The sequence below is a fragment of the Heloderma suspectum genome, chromosome 5 (genome assembly GCF_057233095.1).
Source record: "Heloderma suspectum isolate Gila_16-S chromosome 5, 16-S_ref, whole genome shotgun sequence".
In the NCBI taxonomy this organism is placed as follows: Eukaryota; Metazoa; Chordata; class Lepidosauria; order Squamata; family Helodermatidae; genus Heloderma; species Heloderma suspectum.
This window is the reverse complement of record NC_139462.1, coordinates 227,830,754-227,854,830: the sequence shown is the minus strand read 5'-3', so window position 1 is coordinate 227,854,830 and position 24,077 is coordinate 227,830,754. Positions and strand designations below refer to the sequence as shown.

The window sequence follows — 24,077 nt, the reverse complement described above, 5'->3', positions numbered from 1 at the left end:
AACTTTCAGTTTGTTTATTGTATGGCAAGTGTGGTGTATTTATCTAGGAGGGCTGATGATCAGGAGACTATCAGGATGCTTTAAAACAGTGGTGGGGAACCAGTGGCCCTCCAGATGTTGGACTACAACCCCCATCATCATTGACCATTTGCCTATGCTGGTTGAGGCTGATGGGAACTGAAGTCCATCAACACGTGGAGGACCACAGATTCCCTATCTCTGCTTTAGAAGAAGGACTTTTTTTCATGCAAACAGAACAAAGACTTATTTTCATGGATGTTGGGCTATGTCCTTGCGAAGAAGTAAAGGTTGAAGACAAACACTTTCCTTTAAAAATGTTACATCTCTCTTCATCTATTGTGCATGGGGGGGGGAGGCTTATTTCCCCCTCTGTGATCGTGCAAACCCAGTCAACGGCTCAGGCTTCCCCAAGCTGATGCCCTCAAGGTGTGCTGGGGCTTCGACTCCCATAATTCCCAGGCAGCATGGCCACAATAGGCCAAACAGTGTTGAAAGGTGTTAGATGCAACTGTTGGGAGTTACACAGAATGCCTCACGTATTTCTGCACCAGTTCCCCTTTGGGGCAGTACAATTATGTTTTTACTCTCATTGCTCTTATGCATCTCTTTGCAGATTTGCAGTGAGAACTGATCTTAACCACCTGCGGAACTCTTACCACCTGCAGCAAAGACTGCAATCTTACTTAGTTACTTGGGAGTAAGCCCCATTAAAATTAAATGAGAGTAAGGGCATAATCCTATGCATGCTTATACAGAAAAAAGCAATGCTGGGAATTGCAGGACTTTTTTCTGTCTAAACATGCATAGGATTGTGGTTTAAGTCCCACTAAAATGTCTCCCAAGTAAACACAATTAGCATTTCATTCTATAGCTGTGTTACGTGCACTTACTTGGCAGGAAGTCCCATTGAAAGTCTCATACTTCTGAGTAAACATGCATAGGATTGGGTGGGAAATCATATCCACCCTTGCTATCTTCCTCCGTTGGACTTCTATTGCTCAAATGATAAACTGTTCCTCTACATAAGGAGTCTTGGGGAAACAAATTTTGAAAAGGGGGTTGTTTTCCCCCCTAAGGCCACATTCAAGGCCTCTGAGGACTGCAAGGGGCCAATGGGCTGCCCACCTGTGCTTTACTGCTTCCTCCATGTTGAATGCTAGAATGCTAGGCCCTTGAGGCAGGGACTTGTTGCTGTTACAGCTCATTGCTTACGCTATAGAAATCAGCCTTTCCCAACCTGGCACCTGCCAGATGTGTTTAATTAACTCCCATAATTCCCCAGCCAGTCCCACACATCTGGAGGGTGCCATATTGGTGAAAGCTGATATAAATTATGAATAATAACACACCACTATTTCTCTCACCTTCAACTATCACTTAACAGCAGCCATCTCTCCCTCTGGCTGCAGCAGAGGGAGGGAAGTGGAAAAGGCCCACTCCACCACCTCTGCTGAGAGACCAGCTCAATCTAGCTTCTCCTGTCCCTGAACTCTCGATTTTTGCTGGGCATTAGTGTGCAACTGAAACAATTGGTGCCTGGGTTTGCTTGTTTTCCTCTTCCCCCCCTCATCCTTTTCCTTTTGTGCTGTGTCTTTTAGTTCATAGACCTGCAGTCAGGGACTACCTTGTTTTTACTGATTTGTATGTAAGCCACTCTGAGAACCTTTTTAGCTGGAGAATGCGGTAAAGCGATTGAAATGGATAAACTAACCCGGCACCGTCCAGATGTGCTCGACTACAACTCCCAGGATACCCCAGCCAGCATCGCCATTAAGCGACCTTGGGAGCGCACGGGCAGTAGCCGCTCCGAATAATGGGCAGGCACCTGGGCCAATGAGAGGCGAAGTTTAAGGCGGCGGCAGCTCCTCCTCCTCTCGGGCCCTGCAGTAATAGGGAACGACCAAGAGGCTGCGCCTGCGCACTCTGCCTAACCTCCCGCCTAGCCCCGCACACCCTCTGCCGCGCACAAGATGGCGGCGGGGAGGTCGGCGCCGTCACCCCTGGCGCTCTTCCTCGGGCCGCCATGCTGGTGAGGGCGAGCGGGGCGCTGCGGCGGGCTGTCCCTCGCCGCTTGTGCCTGGGCGGCCAAGCGAGGCGGCTGAGCGGGCGAGGAGGCGGCGGAGCGGCCGCCGCCGACTGCTTCCCGCTGAGCCGCGGGCTGCTTCGCCTCCAAGGCCCCGAGGCGGGGGCCTTCCTGCAGGGCTTGCTGACCAATGACGTGTCGCGCCTGACGGCGGCGGGCGGGGCCTCGGACGCGCCTCGCGCGCTCTACGCGCACGCCCTCGGCGTCCAGGGGCGGTGCCTCTATGACGTCATCCTGTACCGGTGAGCCCTTTGCGGCCGGGGGGCGGCGGCGCCGCGGCGGGGAGGGGGCGGCCGAGGGGCTTCCTCCGGAATGCCGCCGTCATTAGTCAGCGCAGATTTTTATGCAGTGTTATTACTGCCTTTTATTTATTTATTTATTTATTGCATTTCTATCCCGCCTTTTTCCCTCTTGCACGGAACCCAAGGCGGCTCACATGGCCCTCCTCCTCTCCCTTTTATCCTCACAACAACAACCCTGTGAGGTGGGTTGGGCTGAGAGCCTGTGACTGGCCCAGAGTCGCCCGGTGAGCTTCCATGGCCGAGGGGGGACTGGAACCCGGATCTCCCGGCTCCCAGTCCAGCGCTCTCGCCACTGCGCCACACTGGCCTTTTTTCCTCCAAGGAACTTAAGGCGGCTTCTGTGATCCTCCTGCTTTTCGCTGTCTCCTCCGTTTAGACGGATGCGTCGCTGCATCGTCGTCATCATGGCGATCACTCGTGACCGAGTAAGATTGTCTTCCAAAGATAGAGGCTGTATGGATAACTCTTTAAAAGGATTAGACGGATTCGCAGAAGATAGGTCAATCAACACATTAATCTCTAGCAGTGGGTCCGCAGGTGGCTGCGAAGGCCGATTCCGGATCCACCCAGCCTCCCAGAGTGAGGACATAGGCTTCCAGGTGGAAGGTGGCCACGTGAGGGTTTGCTTGATGTGCCTTCCGCTGAGCTCGTTTCTTCCTTTCGCCCTGTACTCGTGCGTCTTCAAAGTCCATAGCGCCTTTAATATAGGCTGACCTGCAGTTGGAACGCTCATGGGTTAGGGCTTCCCAGTTCTCAATGCTTATGTTACATTTTTTTAGAGTAGCTTTGAGAACCTCTTTAAATCTCTTTTGCTGTCCACCAATATTCCGTTTTCCATTCAAAAGTTGGGAGTAGAGTAGCTGCTTTGGAAGACGATGATCAGGCATTCGAACAACATGGCCGATCCACCGAAGTTGATGTTGGAGAATCATTGTTTCAATGCTGGTGGTCTTTGCTTCTTCCAGTATGCTCACATTAGTCCATCTGTCTTCCCAAGTAATTTGCAGAATTTTTCGGAGGCAGCGTTGGTGGAATTTTTTGAGAAGTTGGGAGTGGCGTTTATAGATGGTCCATGTTTCACAGGCGTACAGTAAGGTTGGTAGTACAATGGCTTTGTAAACAAGCATTTTGGTCTCCCTGTGAACGTCCCCATCCTCGAACACTCTACTCTTCATTCGGGAGAATGCTACAGTCGCAGAGCACAGGCGATGCTGAATTTCAGCGTTGATGTCGGCTTTGTGGAGAGCCAAAGTGCTTTACCAGCAAGCACAAACCAACCCCTCTGTAGCACCATCAGTCCGGCTTAACGGTGTGATGCTGGAAAATGTTGATCATTTTTCTTACCTTGGCAGCATCGCTGTAAGGCTATCAGTGGCTACTAGTCTTGGTGGCCTTATGCGACTTCCAGTATCAGAGGCAGGATGCCTGTGTACACCAGCTGCTGGGGAACATGAGTGGGAGGGTGCTGTTGCACTCCTGTCCCGCTTGTGGGTTTCCCGTGGGCAGCTGGTTGGCCACTGTGAGGAGCATGCTGGACTAGATGGACCCTTGGTCTGATCCAGCAGGGCTCTTCTTAGGTTCTTATGCTCGGCACCACAAAAGGCAGTCTTGAACCAAATTACTTACAAATATAGAAATCAATTATCCTAACAGAATAAAACCCCAGATAGGCACTGTACTACAGAATAAATAAGAAACACCATAAAAACAATCTAAAAGCCATAAATACGAAAAGAGTCCATCCACAGTACAGAAATGCCCCCCCCCCCCCGATACCCCATAGCCTAAAATGAATGCCACAAAAGCAGCACACAACAATTGAACCATAACTAATGTCCAGAGACTCCTGGAAAATAAGTACACGGGTGGATAACAAACAATCATGGATGGGATTACTGGTGAGTCTGCAGTTTTGTATCTATTTACTTAGGAGTAAACCCCATTAAACTCTGTGGGGCTTCTTTCTCAGTAGGCATGTACAGGACTGCAAAAGAAGGAATTTTGGTATTCATTGTGAGAAGCTGTACGTGCCATCAGGCCCTCTTCTGCAGTGCTACGAATGGTCCAGGAACACTGCCCTGCTTTGTACCTGGTCACCTTAGTGTGTGAATCAGGGATAGTCAACCTGGAACACCCCCCCCCCCCAATGCTTTGGCCTACAGTGGCCATAAACCCCAGCCAACATGGCCAATGATCAGGGATTATGGGAGTTGGAATCCAAAACATCTGGAGGACACGAGGTTACCTACCCGTGATGTAAACCAATAAGGGGACTAGTATCTCTTTAACCAAATCTTCAACGTCTTAAGGAAAATCCTTGATGATATTTCAGTTCCTCTTCTGATGTGTGTTCCTCCAGCATTAGCTTCATTAATTTCTGTGATGGCCACCTTTTGATTTTAAAACTCCCTTTATAGGGCATGCTTCAGAACTCAGTGACTTTGGGGTGGAGTCCACATGAAAGCTGGTGGGTGCAGGCATGGGGACAGAAGCAAATTTCTGGAGTCAATTCAGCTTCCATTCTTAATGCAGTACATACATGTGGTACTGTTAATTGCAAAAGGAACAACTGTGTTTTCCACCCAATAAACAGAGAAGCATAGGGCCCATGGCTTAATGGCTTTCTAGCAGTTACATAAATGTTAATAAGGGCCATAGCTCAGTGGTAAGACCACATGCTTTGCATGCAGACGGTTGCAGGTACGATCCCTGGCATCTCCAGGTAGAGCTAGGAAAGAATCGTGTCTGAAACCCTGGAGAGCTGCTGCCAGTAAGTGTTGACAATACTGGGCTAGATGGACCAAAGGTCTGACTCCACAGAAGACAGCTTTCTATCTTCCTATCCTTTCCCACTTACCCTCCTGTGTTTATTATGGGGAAAGCCCAACGATTTAAACATGAATGCACTACTCACAATGAGGCCGTTTGCACATCATGGCAGCAAATCGTGGGTTAATTAATGCATGATTTGCCACAGTGTGTGCTGAGCCTTTTTGAATATTCAAAGTATTCAAAATATTGCCCTAGCTGTAGGTTAACTGTGGGCTGTTTAACCCACAATTAACCAATAGTGTTTGGGTTTGGATGTCGCATAGCAACTCTCAGTCAGCCCCATTGGGGATTGAATACTCAGCATGGCTGCAGAACATGCAAACTGGGTCACTGTGGGTTTTGCTGTTTAATCTCAGGTAGTATTTTACTTATTTCTTTAGAAGAGTTATATCCTGCCTTCTGATCAAATTATTCTTAAGGTGGCTTACAATAGATGGTAATGATACACGCACAATCACATGTGCACATATATACAAACCCCAAGCCCCTTCAGCTCAGCAGCCCTTTCTGCCCCGGGCTAATGGTTGGGGCCAAAGTGCTTCTCATCAGTGCTGCAACCCCAGGACAACCTTTTATACCAAACACAAAAGGTAAAATGTGAATTGTTCATTGAGCATTGGAGGAGCATCTGGAACATGGCTTCCACACACAAAGAACAGGATTACACTCACTGTGACAAGAAGAGGATGATGCTTTGGGGAGTGATTTTGCAAGAATCAGAGTCCTGGTGTTGTCTACATAGGATGAATAGTGAAGGAAGGCCACCCAAAAAATTATCAAATGCACACCAGTGAAATATGACAGTGAGAAGTAATGGAAAATATCTGTACTAAATACAGTTTCAGAAGCACTGCAAAATGCATGAAAAACATGTATACTGAACATACGTGATATTTGCAAATAAAATATTAATACAGTCCCAAAAGAACTGAAGTTCCAATAGGTGGATGAAATGCAGATTCCAAAACCAGTGGAATGGTACCTCAGCTGGATCAGACTGTACACTGCTCAAACAAGGAGATGGCTTCACAGCTGATAATCCATGGCTGAGTTGAAATCAAATCAATACTGTGCAATTAGAGCTTCAGCTATTGGGTGGTATAGAAATGAAATAAATGTCAATTCCCATGGAAAATTTGGAAAGCAAGATTCTAATATCTTCCCTACTGAGAAAACTCAGTGGAAGGCTGGTCCAATTGTATCTGTTTTAAATAATGTCTTTGTCATAAGTTAAGTAGCAAACATATTGAAATTCTTAAAAATATAACAGCAAACAGTATCACTGCCATCTCAGTTCATAGTTGGCTTAATACTTTCTAGCAGTGATTTCAAGTCAACCAAGGAAAGCTTCTTGTTCCTTGCTTTTTCAAATGTAGCTTGCTGAATCTTTTGCAATAGCAGGGGTGGAGAACCTCAGGTCTGCAGGCCAAATCCAGCCCTCCAGGGTCCCAGTTGGGCCTTCCAGCTTTCCTCAGATGGCCATGCCCTCTTTCCCCTGGCCACCTATTATTTGCTGGTTTTCCAGCCTTTGTATCCCCCTCCCTGTCTTCTAAAAGGTCAACATGCCTCTCCTAAACCTTAATTACTGGCTAAGCTACAATATGCTGGTATTTTTGGTATTTTGGCCTCGCCCTTTTGCCTCAGCTACTGCTGGAATGCAGCCCCCAAGAGCTGCTTTGAAGTTGAATTGGGCCCTAGGGCTGAAAGGTCCCCCACCCCTGTGCTATAAGAAACACACTGTCTGAGTAATAGCCCAGTGCAGAGGAAATTAGCTTAAAAGTTTGAGGCCCTTCACTACACAGGAAGAGGACAGAACTGGGAGTAAGGTAAAAGGATCAGTATCAACAGCCGCTCTGTTTTCTCATGATCGTGGATTTTTTCAGGATTCATGAAAGCCCGCGAGAAGAGCCTCACATCCTGTTGGAGTGCGATGCCACTGTCTTGGACTCCCTTCAAAAGCATTTGAAACTTTATAAGATCCGGAGGAAAGTAAACATCACCTCCTGCCTTGACCTCTCTTTGTGGGCTGTCATTCCAAAGGAACTGTCTGAGGATGTGTCCCATAAATTCCCGCAGTGCTCCAGCAAAGCTGTGGTTATAACACCTGACCCCAGAGTGGATGTTATGGGTTGGAGGCTGATAACCAGCAAAGGCACAGACCCGCTAGAGATTGTTCCTGGAAGCCGGATGGGAAAGATTAAGGATTACCATAGGCACAGGTATAAACAAGGTAAAACTGCCCCCACTTTTGGATTCCTTTGAACAATTATCCTGGAAGCAGGAGAAAATTAAAGAGTTGTGCTTCATGTAGGTATTGCAAAATGCTAACAACCATACATGGTAATCTTTATAGTATCCACACCTAACACATCAACCAGAATAAATGTTACATATTTGCATACATTGAATATTATCCTGTTGTATCCTGGATGGAGTATAGATATGGGGGCAAAACAGAGAATAAATTTAGCAAATGGGGGGTGGGGGGGTGGGATGAAACCCAGTTGTGTTGTGAATCACAAAATTCTGTAGCAGGCAGTTCCAAAAAGGCCGTGCCCTTAGCACAAGAAAAGTGTATTTCATTTGTCACCTTTTAATTTCCCCCTATTCCTTGTATTTATTTTCACAAGCTTAGATCTCATCCTGAGTTAGAGACTCAGAATGGATAAGAGAAACCTACTTAAAAGCCTTAAATGTGGCCAGCGTCCAAACTAAAGTCTTGTGCTACTTCTGCAGCTGGCCCAGGCTAGGGCTGTGGCCATCACCCAGGGAAGGGGCTTGATAAAGGTGGAGCAACGCCCAAGAGTGCTTCCCTGTCTGCTCTTATAAGGGGGTGTTCTCTTCATACTTTGTGCTGCCAGTGCGTTTGCCATGAACACTCCAGTGTTTGCACAGGCAAATCCCATAAAGAAGGGGGGGGCATGCACTACAGGTGCTAGTCAGTTGCTCCTCCCAGGCATGTGTCCAGATAAGGCATAAAAAGGTAAAGGTGTCCCCAACCAGTCGTGTCCGACTCTAGGGTGTGGTGCTCATCTCCATTTCTAAGCCGAAGAGCCAGCGCTGTCCAAAGACACTTCCGTGGTCATGTGGCTGGCATGACTGAACACCGAGGTGCATGGAACGCTGTTACCTTTCCCGCCGAGGCGGTACCTATTTATCTACTTGCAATTTCTTGCTTTCGAACTGCTAGGTTGGCAGGAGCTGGGACTGAGGAAGAGTTTAAAATGCACCAAGGGCCATAGCTTTGGGGGAACGTATGCTCAGTGTAAAATGCTCACCTTGAATTGTACCTAGAAGGCTTAGGAAATAATTTCAAATCACTGGAATAATATGCTCCTGGAGTTCCGCATTGGGCTACACTGCTTCAGGCTTACGGCAGGACGTTACTTGTTCGAATGTTTTTCCATGGGGGAAAAGTAATTGTATGTAGAGAAGCAGCCTGTTGGAGAGAAAGCTCCCTGACTTGTTCATTTTCTTCATGCAGCGGGTCATATCCAGTGTTAGTAGTACTTAAGAGTAAACCCATTGAAATGAATTAGACTTAAGCTAGTCATGGCCAACTTAAATCCCATTTATTTTAATGGGTCTCATCTATGCAGAACTACTACTCAGATAGTTGTATCTTTGTGTGTGTATTGGGGGGAGTAGCATTCAATCATGAAACCCCCTCTACGCTCCTGGCAGCCTGATGTGGTACAGTTAAGGAAAATGTCATACTCAGTTCTGCTATTTGTATAAAATAGAGATATTCAGAACATGCATCTCATCTCCCTGCAATATATATTATTAAAGACTTGGGAAGCCTTAAGGCTTCCAAGCATCTCAAGTCCTATAAGGTTGTGTAGAGAGACAACTGTACCAGATCTGATTATAAGCTATGCTTTACAAATTACAACTTCACATGACTGACCATTAGGACTTTTTTCTTTGACTAAAGGTTTCCACTAAGTATTAAAAATAGTTCTTTAGTGGGAGCGGCAACATGCCTTTAGCATGAAAACAGTCTTCCTGTATATTCACTGCCTGCTAGTAAAAGAGCTTTTATTTTTGGATCAACTTAAGCTGTTGCTTGTTTTGCCCATCACTATGGGGGTTGTGGGGTGGGGAATACCCTAACCAGAAATGTCTGAATACATTCAGAAAACAATTTGGGGTGAGGCAATACAAGCTGGGTTTAGAAGAGGCAGAGGAACTAGAGATCAAATCGCCAACATTCGCTGCATCATGGAGAAAGCAAGAGAATTCCAGAAAAACGTCTATTTCTGCTTCATTGACTACGCTAAAGCCTTTGATTGTGTGGATCACAACAAACTGTGGCAAATTCTGAAAGTGATGGGAATACCAGACCACCTTACCCGTCTCCTGAGAAACCTGTACGAGGGTCAAGAAGCAACAGTAAGAACCAGACATGGAATAACCGAGTGGTTCAAAATTGGGAAAGGAGTACGACAAGGCTGCATATTGTCACCCTGCTTATTTAACTTATATGCAGAGTACATCATGAGAAATGCCGGGTTGGATGAATCAGAGGTCGGAATTAAGATTGCCGGGAGAATTATCAACAACCTCCGATATGCAGACGATACCACCCTAATGGCAGAAAGCGAAGAGGATCTCAAGAGCCTCTTGTTGAGGGTGAAAGAGGAGAGTGCAAAAGCTGGTTTGAAACTCAACATTAAAAAAACTAAGATCATGGCATCTGGCCCTATCACTTCCTGGCATATAGAAGGGGAAGAAATGGAAGCAGTGACAGATTTTACTTTCTTGGGCTCCAAGATCACCGCAGACGGTGACTGTAGCCATGAAATTAAAAGACACTTGCTCCTTGGGAGGAAAGCTATGGCAAACCTAGACAGCATAGTAAGAAGCAGAGACATCACCTTGCCGACAAAGGTCCGTCTAATGAAAGCTATGGTTTTCCCAGTAGTAATGTATGGCTGTGAGAGCTGGACTATAAGGAAGGCTGAGCGCCGAAGAATTGATGCTTTCGAACTGTGGTGCTGGAGAAGACTCTTACGAGTCCCCTGGACTGCAAGGAGGTCAAATCAGTCCATCCTAAAGGAAATCAACCCTGAGTGCTCATTGGAAGGACAGATAATGAAGCTGAAGCTCCAATATTTTGGCCACCTAATGCGAAGGGAAAACTCCCTGGAAAAGACCCTGATGCTGGGAAAGACTGAAGGCAAAAGGAGAAGGGGACGGCAGAGGATGAGATGGCTAGATAGCATCACTGATGCAATGAATATGAACTTGAGCACACTCCGGGAGACAGCGCAGGACAGGAAGGCCTGGCGTGCTATGGTCCATGGGGTCACGAAGAGTCGGACACGACTGAACAACAACAACAACAATTCATGGGCCTTAAGTTGGTGAACATCCTCCTTTGAAGACCATCTTCAGCTCTTTGAGGGACAGAGTTAGAGAGTTGGCTAACAAATTAGGAAGAACGCTTTTTAACATTTTTTTCTTACAGTTTTATAAGAACCCAATTAATTTTACTGAGGACACTATCTATCCTTGTGCTGTTCCCCTTGATTTTAATGGGGCTTGAGCAGAAGGATGTTGTGGGGTATTGTGCCCATAGTTATCTGGTGATGCTAAAATCTATGGGTGTTTTGCCACTGACTTCAATAGGGTGTAGATTTCACCATGAAATATTTCATCTATCTGGGTTTTTTTCTTGTGCTAAAATCAAATGAAGGCCCAGTTCGGACATCACAACAACCCAATTTTTTTTAAACCCAGAGTTGTATGTTGAGCACCCACCACCTAATTGCTCCTGCTGTAAGTGGGAGGAGCTACATAACCCAGGGATGCTCCATCCCTGGATTGTTTAGCATGACATGTGAACCAGGAATTCTGGGCTGTTGGAGGAGAGACAATGTAGAATTTAATTGCATGATCCTTTGCAGTCTAATGGTACATGAGGAAGCTCTCCTCCTGTGCGAGTCCCATTCATTTCACTGGTGTTTGTACTGGAGAAATTGCTGCCAGATTGTGTCCTGAGTAATAGTGCAATCCTTTATGTGTCTACTCAGAAGTCCTATTCAGTTTAATGGGATTTACTCCCAATAAGTGTGTACAGGATTGCAGCCCTAGGTTCTGTTGAATTTGATGGGGCTTACTTCTGAGTAGGCTTGCACTTAGATTGCACTTTAAGGCTGCAGTCCATTTCACATGTTCCTGAGAGTAATCCCCACTGAACACAGCCGCACTTACTTCTGAGTAAACATGTATAGGATCACATTGTAATGTAAGAGCAAATTATATAGATTTTATATAGTAAATTAATGCAATCCATACATTAAAAACAACAACTAACCCTGTTAATTCCCCCCCCCCCCCCCAGTTATAAACCTTGGTTTTCCTGAGCATTTTTTAAAATTGACCTTCATCACTTACCACTTTGTGAGTGGAATGTTTGTAAACTACTTACCTTACCTTGAGAGCATCATGGGTTTAAAGGGGTTATTGCTGGCCATAAAATTGGATCTGTTTATGTTCTTTCTCTGTTCAAGCCCTGACCCACTCATAAAGAACCAAGGATGAAAATTGCCTGGAGCCCCCTGCTGGTGATCACCTCATAATTGCAAGTTGAGTTTAGAAAAATGTACAGGCAACCAAAGCAAAATAGAGTTGTTTGGTTCCCGCCCCCATCACCAGGACTCTGAAACTAATTAAAAATATTCATTTGGATTACTCAGATAACTCTTACACTACCTTGTTCAGGGAATATCCTAACATATATCTCATTTTGGAAGTATCACTATCACTGCATTAATGTGAACAAAGACAAGCAACCTAGCTATTCTGCGGGGATATTCAGGAGGGTGCGGCATAGCTCTGAACTGGTTTTCATGTGTGTTATCATTAGGAATATTTTCCCCACCACGGAGGATCATGTTCATTGAAGCCATGTGAGGATATCCCAGAATAAGCCCTCTCTGTGGTGGACAGAGACATTATTGGAAAGTGAGGGAGGGTGCCCTGCTTTAGTAGCATTCGTAGGAGCCAACAGTTTGGGGGGGGACATGTTCTTTAAATAACAGTCCATACCCCCATTCCCTCAATGAGGAATTAAAGGACGTTAAGGGTCTGTTAAGCCAAAGTAGCTGTGCATGTGTACATAGCCTAAGCTTTCCCTTGGCTTTGTTTCAGCAGACTTCACTAGGTCTCAGTCAGTTGAGGAGCTCTGCCCCAAGCTTCTAGAGCATAGGACAACCTGTGGCTTGGGTGCTCCAGGTGGCACACACAGTGGGAGTGATACTCTTGGAGCAGGAAGATCCTTGTCATGCCATGATCATGGGACTACAGAACACTTCCTGCCTACCTATGCAGTGCATGATTCCTTGGCAGACCAGAGACAAAGCTGCCCTAAGGCATAAGGGGCTGAATATGTAGGAGCATGCACTGGAGTGGTGTTGTCTTCCCCCTTCTCCTTTACAGCTAACTAGTGGCAAACTTGCTATAATGGCTGGCAACCATTGATTTAAGATGTCCCTGGAGCTATGCTGATTTTGTTAACTGTTCTCATGACACAAGTAATCCTATATGTTCTTTCTTGGGAGTAAGCCCCATAGAACTCAATAGAACTTTACTGCTGAGTAAAGTTATATAGGATTGGGCTGTCAGTCAAGCCTGTATCGTTTTAATTACTATTATAACATTGAGAGGAGCAGATTTCTGGCTAGTCATTAGTACAATAACTGTGCAAGCAAAGAACCTCATTGCAGACTAAGACTATGTTGGACCTATTTCCCAAATGTATTATGTAATGAGCTTTAGCACCTTCAAGGCTTCCTATTTGGGCAGTGTAAACAAGAGGGTATTTCATGGTTGATTATACTGGCAGAGAAGGAGACAGTACCCTAAATATATGGGTTCCAGGCAGTTGATATAAATCAGCCAGCATCTTCTGTTGTGTGTTAAACACCACGCAGAACAAGTGCAGATGGCAGAACAATGGTACTGTTCCACTGGCTTATCTTTTGGGAATTTGATCACTGGGTTTTACCCCATCTGAACCTCTGCTGTCATCAGTGGCAGCCCCAAATACATCTTCAGTGTTGCCACTCAAGGTTCTACCAATTTATGGATGCTGTTTAACTCTTACCTCTTTCTTTTCCAGGCATCCCTGAAGGCATTAAAGATCTCCCTTCTGGAATAGCCTTGCCTCTGGAATCCAACCTGGCATACATGAATGGGATCAGTTTCACCAAAGGCTGTTATATCGGTCAGGAGTTAACAGCTAGGACCCATCATATGGGTGTCATCCGCAAACGCCTCTTACCAATACAGCTTTCATCTCCTGTGCCTCAGAACATCCCTGAGGGTGCTGAAATTGTATCAGAATCAGGAAAGCCCACTGGGAAGTACCGGGCTGGAAATGACGAGCTTGGGATAGCATTATTGCGATTGGCTAACATAAATGAACCCCTGCATCTAAAAATATCAGGTGATACACATGTGAATCTCACCACTTCCATTCCAAAATGGTGGCCAAAACCTGCCAATAAATAAGAGTAACCTTATGCTGAGCCTCATCTCCATTACTTATTGAAGATGCCTGATGGGCCTGAAGTTCATTCAGGTGTATGTTTTGTCCTTTCCATGATTAATCAGTTCATCTTATCCAACACAGTACATTTCAGTGAGGCTTGTACAAGAGGAGTTCCTGATGGATTGTGCCCATTGTATGCATTGATGAACAGGGAGGACTAGTGTGTGTGTGTGTGTGTGTGTGAGAGAGAGAGAGAGGAGAGAGGTGTCTTTTTTTCTGGAAAGCTCAGTCTATTTAACACTGATGCTTTCCTAAATATGCCAAACAACTCTCCCTTTCCTCTACACCCTCCTTCAGTCCTTCTGTACAACAGGTGAAATAGGAAGTGAGCTCTTGAAACCCCAGCCTGAGTTGCTGTAAATTCGGTCCCGTTTAACCTCAACCTGCATCAAATGGGTCTGAAGCACCCCAGTGGGTAAACCTAGCTAATCCCAACGGACAGACATCACTACAGACAAAAGCGTAGGTTGAAATCTATTCAAGGCTTTATTTTAGAGAAAATACAAAATAAAGAAAGTGGCATGGTGGTTATAGAAGCGTTAGAAACTTCTCTACAATCACAGGGAAAGAGAATGCAACAAAAATAGAAGATAAATCAAAAGAATTGCAATTGCCAAAGCTGGTACTATGAACTTGGCCAATAAGATAACAGCTTGAGCTTCTAACATTGTTATGACTCCTCTTTCCAACTTACTCCTGTTTACTACTTGCAGTTCAAAGCTAAACCAAAACAACCTACACTAAGTGTTAACCCTCCCATTACCTCCTCCTGCTTCTTACTTGAATACAAAAGCTAAAGCATTACTAAGTTCCTCTAGGCATATGAAGAATAGAAGTAGGAGTTAGAGTGAATGGAAAACCCAAGACCTGGAAATAATTCCATTTTGCCACCTCTGAAGATGGGATTCCAAATCCCCTCCTCAGAAATAACCTCCAAGTCTCACGCTCAGAAAGCACTCTTAAGTCCTAAACTCAGAAATTCTAAGTTGTACTTTCAGAAAACACCTTAAGTTCCAGAGTCTAAAGAGGTCCATAGTAACCCAAATCCTTGGGTCTGGTGGCACGGCAGAAAGAGGTGAAGCAGCAGTAGGAACCGGAGCAACAAGCTCCACCCGGGAGCTCCCATTCCCTGTGCTTTTATACCCTTGCTGTGGTCAAAGGTGGGGCCTAAGGAGCAATGAGACAATCAGCCTCCAATAGAAAATGGGGTGGATGTGGTTAGAGCATTTGCTCACCAATCAGAAACAAAGTGTCCCATCTATCTCCCACAATTTCATGTGTCTGGGGAATGTGTCTGGCACCATTACAAATGGGCTACTTTGAAATGTCCCCAAATATGACCCAAAGTCTACCATCTGGGCATGTTATCTTGCTGGACACATTTCTGTTTGGTATATCTTCTTTGAACTCCTGGGCATCTTTGGCCATTTTTGGTCATATCCGCCCAAACACCTCCTAGTTGTCGCTCGTGCTCAGGGCTACACTTCCCCACCCAACTGGCATCGAGTGAAGACATTCTCTTATCAGCAGGTGTACACCACGAGATGTCAAAACAGTACTTTCCCTCCTCTCGGTGGGCATCTGAGCATGCTCAGTTCTGCTGTTCATCTCACTTAAGACACTCTGCCAGCATGTCATGGCCTTGAGCAAACTCTGTGAAGCCACTTGTAAATAAAGCTGCATTTTTCTTCCCCTTCTTCAAAGACAGTCCTGAAAAATCTCAGAGTCTCAGTTAGTGAAATAGCATAATTTAGTATAGAATGAAACTTCACAGCCTTCTCGCCCGGGGGTCAAAAGTCTGGAATATAAAGCTGGTTACGAGTCTGGGGTCTTCTAGGGGCTCTTCTTGTAGGCCTCCCCCAGTTCAAATCAGCCCTCTTTATTCTTTGTTAACCCTTTTAGTACCAGATTAACAGTTGCTAAGCCCTTGATTCACACGATAACCTTGGAGGGCGCAATCCTACGGGGATAGTTGGCCACCTCCGAACTCAGAGGCGACCAACTATCCAATGCAGGGTGGGCAGAGCATGGAGGGGATCTTCTGCTCCACACTCCGGCCACCCTGCATTTGCGGCTAAACGGCCGATTTCAGCTGTCTAGTCGGGACACCTCAGAGCGGGGGGGGGGAGGCCCCCCAGGAATGCCCCCTTTCCCCCCACTCTGCACTGCTCTTACAAGCTCAGTGCCGGGGACGAACTACACCACCTATGAGATGGTGGGGGAGGGGAGTCGGTTTTCTGGGAACCGACCTAAGACCGCTGGCTCCAAGCTCAATTCCCAGAAAATGAAAAATCCTATGGTCGTCTAAGTGGCCATAGGATTGCACCCTTAATGTAGCACTACATTTGCAGAAGCCCCTCTGTGCACCTGTTGGCCCTCGGGTTACAACAACCAGCATAACTATTTGCATCTGGAGAGCCCATTCCAACCTGTGCCTTGCTCCACACTCTGTCTCTGAGCAAGCAAAGAGTCCCTGCCACCAGAGGTCTCTCACCCCCAAAGCAGAGTCTCAACTTTTTCTTGTCACAAAGTAAAAGGAAGTGATTGCACAGCTGTTCTGATTTTTTTTTCTCTGGCAGCAGCTGCAATTGGGAGGGGGGTGAACAGGACAAAGTAGTTGCTAGCGGAGAAAAAATCAGAAGAGCTGAATTGTATGATAAATAAGAAATCACTATTAATCAAGAGTGAAGAGAGTTGCAGAGAGGCTTCTGAATGGGATAATTCCCCCTTTGATCAACACTGTTACTATCAAATACAGCTTTTGGGGTGAGATGAAATATTTATTATTTATGAATATAAAACATTCTACCAATCTAACTTCGGTGATATAAGGAATTACATTGAGGAAAATAACTGCTGTCACTTTTAAAAAACTAACTGCTATAAAACACTGCCCTTGTTTTCTTTCACAAATGTGTTGTTATCACTGTGAATGCAAACTGTATAATTCAATTTATCAGCTGCTGGGGATTCCCCACCCCACCCAATGCTGCTGTTAATCAGAGGAAAGGAAAGTTCTCATGTTTGGGATTTGAAGTTCCAGAACTGTTGCTGCCGTTCCAAGATGGCTTTCACCATGCACTATGAAATGTATGAAATGTTTTGCTCTTTTAAAAAGAACTTTGAAAGCAAAGATAGCCACATTGGTTCACAAAGGGGGGGAAACAAAATCCACAATTGGATAATACCTTTATAGGGACCAACCAGAATCACAAAAGAGGTTCTTGTTCACCTCCAGGAATAGTTTGGAGGTTAAAAGATGGTTTTAAAACTACTTCAGGAAAAGACCCAAATTAAAGTATTAAAATCACATATGAGAGACACTTCCATAACTTTTTGTGCTTTGCGCAATGTTCTCCATATGCAGGCTGTGTGGTGCAGAGGGCCCTTCTCTACGGTACATGCAGCAATGGAAAACCCTGGGGAGAGGGGAAGAACAGAGGTGCTCCTATGTGAACACAGGAGCCCATGAATGAAACTTCATGTGTAGAGACGCCTCCAAGTGAGTGTAGCAGCTAGTGCTTGACAAACTGTTGCAGCTCTCTGGCAAGATGCACACCCCAGCCCACTCTCAGTGCAGCTGTCCACATACTCATCCTCTGGCAGCATCTGGCTCTTCCTTGGTCCTATTCAGGTCAGCTTTTTCCACCCAATCTGTTCTTGCAGTGGCTGCCAATATCCCACATTCAACCACCTTCTTTCAGTACAATTTTTAAAGATGTCACTGCATGTTAAACCCACATGATGCCATCATGTTAGTTCGCATGAGGAAATACAGCAGCTGGAACTGGAACTCCTGCCAGTGTAGGAGACAGGTGATTTTCCCTCCATCCCTCCTCACAGAATGCGGGATGAGCCTGATTACAGCAAGTGAACTCTGAGTAACACTGCTCAACGAGGGTGCAGTCCAGATTGAGCTCTTTCTGAACTGCCCAGTGCTTCCGGAATATTACACTCAGGATTTTAACCAGAGTGTGTGCTGGGCAGAGAGTTAGAATTATGCAATGTGTAACTCAAGTAGCTTTAGCATCACCGATGCAATGAATATGAACTTGAGCACACTCCGGGAGAGAGCGGAGGACAGGAGGGCCTGGCGTGCTGTGGTCCATGGGGTCACGAAGAGTCGGACAGGACTGAACGACTGAACAACAACAGTCTGATAGCATCAGCACTGATGGGAATATCTCCTCAAAGGGCATTTCATTCTATCCTGAGGTATTGCTGTAGAATGTAGAAGTATCTGGAAAATAGTCATGTGTATCAGGTATTTTATTGTAAAAGGTCAGAAATAAACAACATTAGAATCATAGAATAGTAAGGCTGGCAGGGGCCTATAAGACCATTGAATCCAACCCCCTACTCAATGCAGGAATCTAAGTCAAAGCATCCCTGACAGATGGCTGTCTAACTTCATCTTGAAATGAAGATGCTCATTAAATGCTCTGTCAGTAAATGCTGTCTGATCTTTGTGATTTATCTTATTGGGATTAGCCTACAGTTGAGCTGTTTAACCTGGTGTTTTTAAATAAATATTGTAGTCATTTACTATGTTTTTGGTAGTGCACTCAAGGTGGTTTGTAATTTAAAATAATGGCATACAGTTTGTCTTGTACCTGAAAACAGCTTAGCTGAATACTGGACAGAAAGTTCTTTGCTTTTCCATCCAATAGTCCCAGAAGTCAGGAAATCTGCTATCTCAAGAAAACTAGAACTGGGAGGAATTCCAGTGGGGCAGCCATGTTTATCTCTTGCCACAAAAACAACAAAGCCTCTTCTGGCACCTTAACAGACAGGTGGCATAAAACTTTGTGAGCCAGAGCACATAAAAGCTTGTGCCACAAGCTTGTTGAGAAAGGTACGTGGGTGGCAGCGGTTGGGTCAAAGCTCAATTTCCGTGCCTGCCTTTCTGGACAGATGTCCTGCGCCTTTTGACGGTTGCATGGCAGGCAGACATTCAGCTGTACAAACTGCTGCCTGTCATGCAGGCTGTTACACATAGGGGAAAAGGGACACATCTAATAATATAGCCATTAGCTATACATATGGGGGAAAGGGACACTTCTAATAATATAGCCATTAGCAATTTATACAGATATGGCATCCCATCAGGCTGCAGCAGATGGAGAGATAGGAAGCAAGGCCCACTCTAGTTGGCTCTGCTGAGAAACCAGCTCCATTTGACTACCCCTCTCCCTAAACTCTGCCATTGCATCTGCCCAATGCAGGTCAATGGAGCTTTTTCAAGTGATAAGGTCCTACTTAACACAGAACCAGCAGATCAACTTCTAGAACCTTCAGAGCAGTCATGAAGCCACTATTATGCCAAATTTAGATCCGTTGGCTTTGGGAAATTATATCCCAGTCTCAAATTTACCATTCTTGAGTGATGTCCTGGAGTGAATGGTGGCTTGTCAGCTCCAGATGGTCTTGGAGGACACAGATTATTTAGATCCTTTCCAATCTAGTTTTCAAACTGGGTTCGGGGAGGAAGCCACCTTGTTGGATGACATATGCTGGGGAATGGATGTGGGGAAATCTATTGTTTGTACACCACCTTGTGAGCACTAAGTCCTGAAAGATGGTTTTGAAATCTAATCCATAAAACAAAACTTTTAAAATTCCAGTTAGTCATTATAAGCACTCTTGAAGTTTAAGAACTGGTGCCTGAATTTGCTTGTTTTCTTCTTCCCTCTGCACCCTTTTTTCTTTTGTGTCTAATATTAGAGTGTAAGCCTGTGGACAAGGATCATCTTGTTGTTATGACCTTATGTAAGCCGTGCTGGGCTTTTCAGCTGAAGAAAGGGACAAAAATGCTTTGAATACAGCTACCGCATCTTGACATGTGTAAAAAAATTGACAGCCGATTTTGTTGGCATTACCAGTTCCGCCTTTCAAAAAATAAACCTTGACAACTTCAGACCAATTTGAAAAGCTTGACTCAGATTGCAGCCTTACACTTACACCTGGGAATAAATCCCTCTGAATTCTATAGGACTTACTTCTGACTAGATGTGCATAGGACTGCACAGTTAATCAACCACTGCAAACGAGCCTCTTCAGGGGAGACATTTTAGCTTTCCCCTTCCAACTTTTGGAAAGACATTCCACCCTCACTGTCCCCTCTCTCCAAATGGGTCAATTCCCGGTTTCTTTTATCAGTCCCTTTCCACACACACACACACATGGTGAGACAATTTAAGATTAGTTAGGATATATGCTAGCCTGCAAAGCAGGGACATTGCTAGGCCTGGGCCCATGTGGACCTGGCCCTGAACCTATTTTCCACAACCTTGGATCTATTCCAGTGTCCATTGGTGCCAAAGTAAGGTTCCCCCCCCCCTCAGCTTAATTGCCACACGGGGAGACTTTCAAGGTGGGGGGAGCCAACTTTCGAGGAGGAGCTGGGCAGCAAGGGTTTACTCCCCACATGCTGCAAATTTCTCCCCCCACACACTCAACTCTTCCCTTGCATGGCAATTAAACTTAGGGCGGGAAACCCCAAACCTTTCCATTGCTTTGGGATGACCCGGATCAGGGTGCGAATTAAGGGAAGAATTTATTTGAATTTATTATGAATTTATTTGAATTTATTTATTTTATTTGAGATGATTTGGGTGACTAACTGTTTGGCTTTGCCTCCAGGAAAATGTAAATAAATCCTAGTAATTTGCAAGTGTGCGTGTGTATTATACACACACACACACACCCCATACGCAGATGTACGTCTGACAGGCCTGGGCCCCAAATCTTTTAAACGCCTAGCAACGCCCTCGCGACCAAGCCCGGCCGTCGCCGCTGCCCAGCTCAGAGCCGTTAACGGCCTTTCCAGGGAAGCCGTTGGGCTGGAAGGGGGCGGGGCTTGTAGTGTGAGTGACACAACGCTCGCTTTTCGCGACGGCGGGAAAGAGCGCGCGCCGAACAGCGACGATGACGTTGCTCGGAGGGGGCGGAGCAGTCACCGCCCCCTCCAGGCTTTTCTGCGGCGGTTTTTGCTTTTGTTCGGCCGGCGCCCAATAGGTGACGGTGAGAGACAGAGAGGCTCCGCCCCCTTCTCAGTCCGTCAGTCGGCGCCCGCCCGCGTCAGCTGCTGTTGCCGAGGCGGGAAAAGGGAGGGAGGAGGATAAGATGGTGGCGGACGGCGCTCGGGCTCTGGCGGTTCCCTTCCCAGGAGGGGCGCCAAGGCCGGAGGTGAGGCTCTGCGGGAGACGGGGTGATAATGGGGGCGGGGGGCGGTGCGCTGCCCCCTCCTCCTTTTCTGACGGGGGCTGTGGGGACGAGGGGAGCCCGGCTGCCGTGCGCCGGGGGAGGCCGGCGCCTCCCTGCTCCTCCCGAGGAATGAAGGGGAAAGGCCGCGTGAGGGCTGCTTCCTTCCTTCCCTCCCCGTCGCCGCCCAGCCCACCGGGGCAGGGCCGGCGGATGACAGCCAGAAGCCTCGCGGGTCGTGGTTAGGCTGAGCGCCAGCGCAGGGGTGCTTCCACACGCACAGGGCTCCCAGCGCTGCCAGTCCGAAGGCGTCGTGCACCTATTCCGCTTTTTCCCCCTTAACTGTTTTTTTGTGTTGTGTGGGAAGAAGCCCTGGGGAAATATGGGAGGGCTACAAGTGGGAAACATTGCCGTCCGCTCCCCCTTGTGAAATGCCACGTGTGAGCCAGGGCCACGGCACCATGGAAGTCGGGCAGCACCGTAATAAGGCTGGGGAGAGCTGGGTAGGGTTTCCCCACCCAGCTGTGGGTGCTTCCAGACGAGACTGTCAGGGCAGTTAAAATGATCAAGGGGCTGGAGCATCTCTGCTATAAGGGAAGGTCTAAACAGCTGGGATTGTTTCGCCTGGAGAAAAGGCCAGTGAAGGGTGACATGATTCGGGTGTACAAAATTATGCCTGGTGTGGAGAGAAAGTGACATTTTTCTCCCTCTCATAATACTAGAACCCAGTGGGATCATCCTATGAAGCTGGGAGATTCAGGACAGATGAAAGGAAGGACTTCTTCACACAGCGCGTAGTTGAACTATGGAATTCATTTCCACAAGATGTAGAGATTGATAGCGACCAGTTATGATGTCTTTGAAAATGGGGTAGACAAATTCCTGGAGAAGAGGGCTATTTGATGGCTACTAGTTCTGATGGCTATGTGCCCCCTCCAGTATCAGAGGCAGTATGTGTATGTACACCAGTTGCTGGGGAACATGGGTGGGAGGGTGCTGTTGCGCTTGTGTCCTGCTTGTGGGTTTCCCATGGGCAGTTGGTTGGCCTCTGTGAAGACAATGCTGGACTAGATGAACTCTTGGCCTGATCCAGCACAGTTCTTCATATGAGGCTTTTATCACACAGTCGCCTTGCCTATTGTGTGGAATTTTAAGGGAGTCCAAACATCTTCTAATTGTAACCAGCCGCGTGTTTTTGCTCCGCTGCTTCTGTCTTTTTTTTCCCAACCACCCCAAAATCTGGAAATTGATTTATTACATTTTTGTACCACCCAATAGCCAAAGCTCTCTGTGTGGTTCACAACAATTAAAACCATAAAATACAATATTATGAAATACCAGATAAAAGTTTAAAATAGGAGAAGGAAGGAGAATGCTATCAATGGCTACTAGTCCTGATGCCTCTATGCTACCTCCAGTACCACAGGGAGTATGTTGGTGTACACCAGTTGCTGGGGAACATGGGTCAGAGGGTGCTGTTGCAGACAAGTCCTGCTTGTGGGTTTCCTGTCAATAGCTGGTCAGCAGCCACTGTGTGAACAGAATGCTGGACTAGATGGACCCTTGGTCTGATCCAGCATGGCTGTCATGTTTTTAAGGAAAAGCAGAATACTTACACAATGGCTTTTGATGGATAGCGCTAGGAGCTGTCCATCTGGAAGCACCCTTTAAAGCAGGGGTCCCCAACCCCGGGCCGCGAACCGGTACCGGTCCGTGGCCTGTTAGGAACCGGGCCGTAGGGGTGTGCAAAACCCCCTTACCTTGGGTCCAAGGGGGGTGGTGATCCATCCCTCTCCCCTGGAATCCTCGCCGGCCCTGGCCAGCTTCTCTCTGCAGCAAGTCCGCAGAGCTGCTGGCCGACTCCAGCCGCTGGTGGACTTCCAGCCACTGGGATTCAAATGGCATCCGCTATGTGGACGCCATTTGCATCCCTGTTCAGGTAATTGAGCCTCGTGTGGCGCAGGGTGGTAGGCGGCAGTATTGCAACCGAAATTCTCCCCACGACCTGAGTTCGATCCCAGTGGAAGCCGGGTCCCAGGTAGCCGGCTCAGGTCAACTCAGTCTTCCATCCTTCCGAGGTGGGTAAAATGAGTACCTAGCTTGCTGGGGGAAAGGTAGTCACGACTGGGGAAGGCAATGGCAAACCACCCCGCTGTAGTCTGCCATGAAAACGCCAGTGCAAGCGGCGTCCCTCTAGGAGTCAGTAATGACTTGGTGCTTGCACAGGAGGAACCTTTCCTTTCTTCAAGTAATAGGCTACGTAAATCTCTCCGTAGCCTATTACTGCAAAGAGCAGGGACGCAAATGGTGTCCACATAGCAGAGGCCATTTGAGTCCCAGAAGCAGGAAGTCCGCCAGCAAAACCATCCCCCCCGGTCCATGGAAAAATTGGCTTCCACAAAACCTGTCCCTGGTGCCAAAAAGGTTGGGGACCGCTGCTTTAAAGGGTTTGCCAGTCAGCTGCCATCTCTCTCTCTGTCTAACCTACTTCGCAGGGTTGTTGTGATGATAAAATGCAAGGGTAGAACCATGTTTTATTGTTTAAAGTTCACTTCCTTGATGGCTTTTTAGGAAATAAATTGGTGTATAATTCTTAATAATAAATAAACATACACCACCTTGAGCTCCTTGCTGGAGAGGTGGGATAAAAAATCACTATGTGGACTGTATCACTTTAGGGTTTAGTTCTCTAAACACCTTCCTCCTCCTCTGAGGAAAACACCTTCCTTGCACATAGAAACAAGGGGGCAGGGGGATAGAACATCGGGGAGGAGGTTCAACCTAGCCCTATAAGCAGGTGTTTTGAGGAAGAACATTAAAAAAGGCAACCCCTCCCTGCACCTCATGTCTGAAGTGGTGCAATCTGGCAAAATGCCATCTCCTTCCCAGTATTCACCAAAAGTGTTTCCCAATGTGTGTATGTGTAGTTCTGTGCAGATGTGTGGAGAAAGGGGGGAGGTTGCCTGCACATATCCTACTCTGGTTGAATGAGGCTGAAAGTAGTGAATCTAAAATATTTTCTTTCCCCAGCCCCTTTTTGGAAATCAAGGTGTGGGTTGTGATTGCTCCACTGTGC

At 46.6% G+C, this 24,077-nt stretch overlaps 2 protein-coding genes across 4 annotated transcripts in view; both read left to right on the top strand.

Annotated features, from left to right (window-relative positions):
- The first annotated feature begins 1,984 nt into the window (after nt 1-1,984).
- On the top strand, nt 1,985-13,769 carry IBA57 (iron-sulfur cluster assembly factor IBA57). Its single transcript, XM_084859467.1, has 3 exons — nt 1,985-2,346; nt 7,122-7,468; nt 13,367-13,769. The coding sequence occupies exons 1-3, from the start codon at nt 2,045-2,047 to the stop codon at nt 13,756-13,758; spliced, it is 1,041 nt and encodes a 346-aa protein (XP_084715593.1). The 5' UTR covers nt 1,985-2,044; the 3' UTR covers nt 13,759-13,769.
- Nucleotides 13,770-20,848: 7,079 nt separating this feature from the next.
- LOC146345244 (meiosis-specific coiled-coil domain-containing protein MEIOC-like) overlaps nt 20,849-24,077 on the top strand; it is a 29,479-nt gene continuing 26,250 nt past the window's right edge. For all 3 annotated transcript variants that reach the window (XM_084859460.1, XM_084859459.1, XM_084859457.1), the window contains exon 1: nt 20,849-20,986. In XM_084859460.1, the coding sequence (XP_084715586.1) occupies nt 20,924-20,986 (63 nt within the window). In that variant the 5' untranslated portion in view covers nt 20,849-20,923. The remainder of the gene's footprint in view (nt 20,987-24,077) is intronic.

Coding starts and splice junctions, on each gene's coding strand:
- IBA57 (XM_084859467.1), top strand. CDS start 2,045: ATGCTGGTGAGGGCGAGCGGGGCGCTGCGGCGGGCTGTCCCTCGCCGC. Junction 2,347..7,121: donor TATGACGTCATCCTGTACCG/GTGAGCCCTTTG, acceptor GGATTTTTTCAG/GATTCATGAAAGCCCGCGAG. Junction 7,469..13,366: donor TAGGCACAGGTATAAACAAG/GTAAAACTGCCC, acceptor TTTCTTTTCCAG/GCATCCCTGAAGGCATTAAA.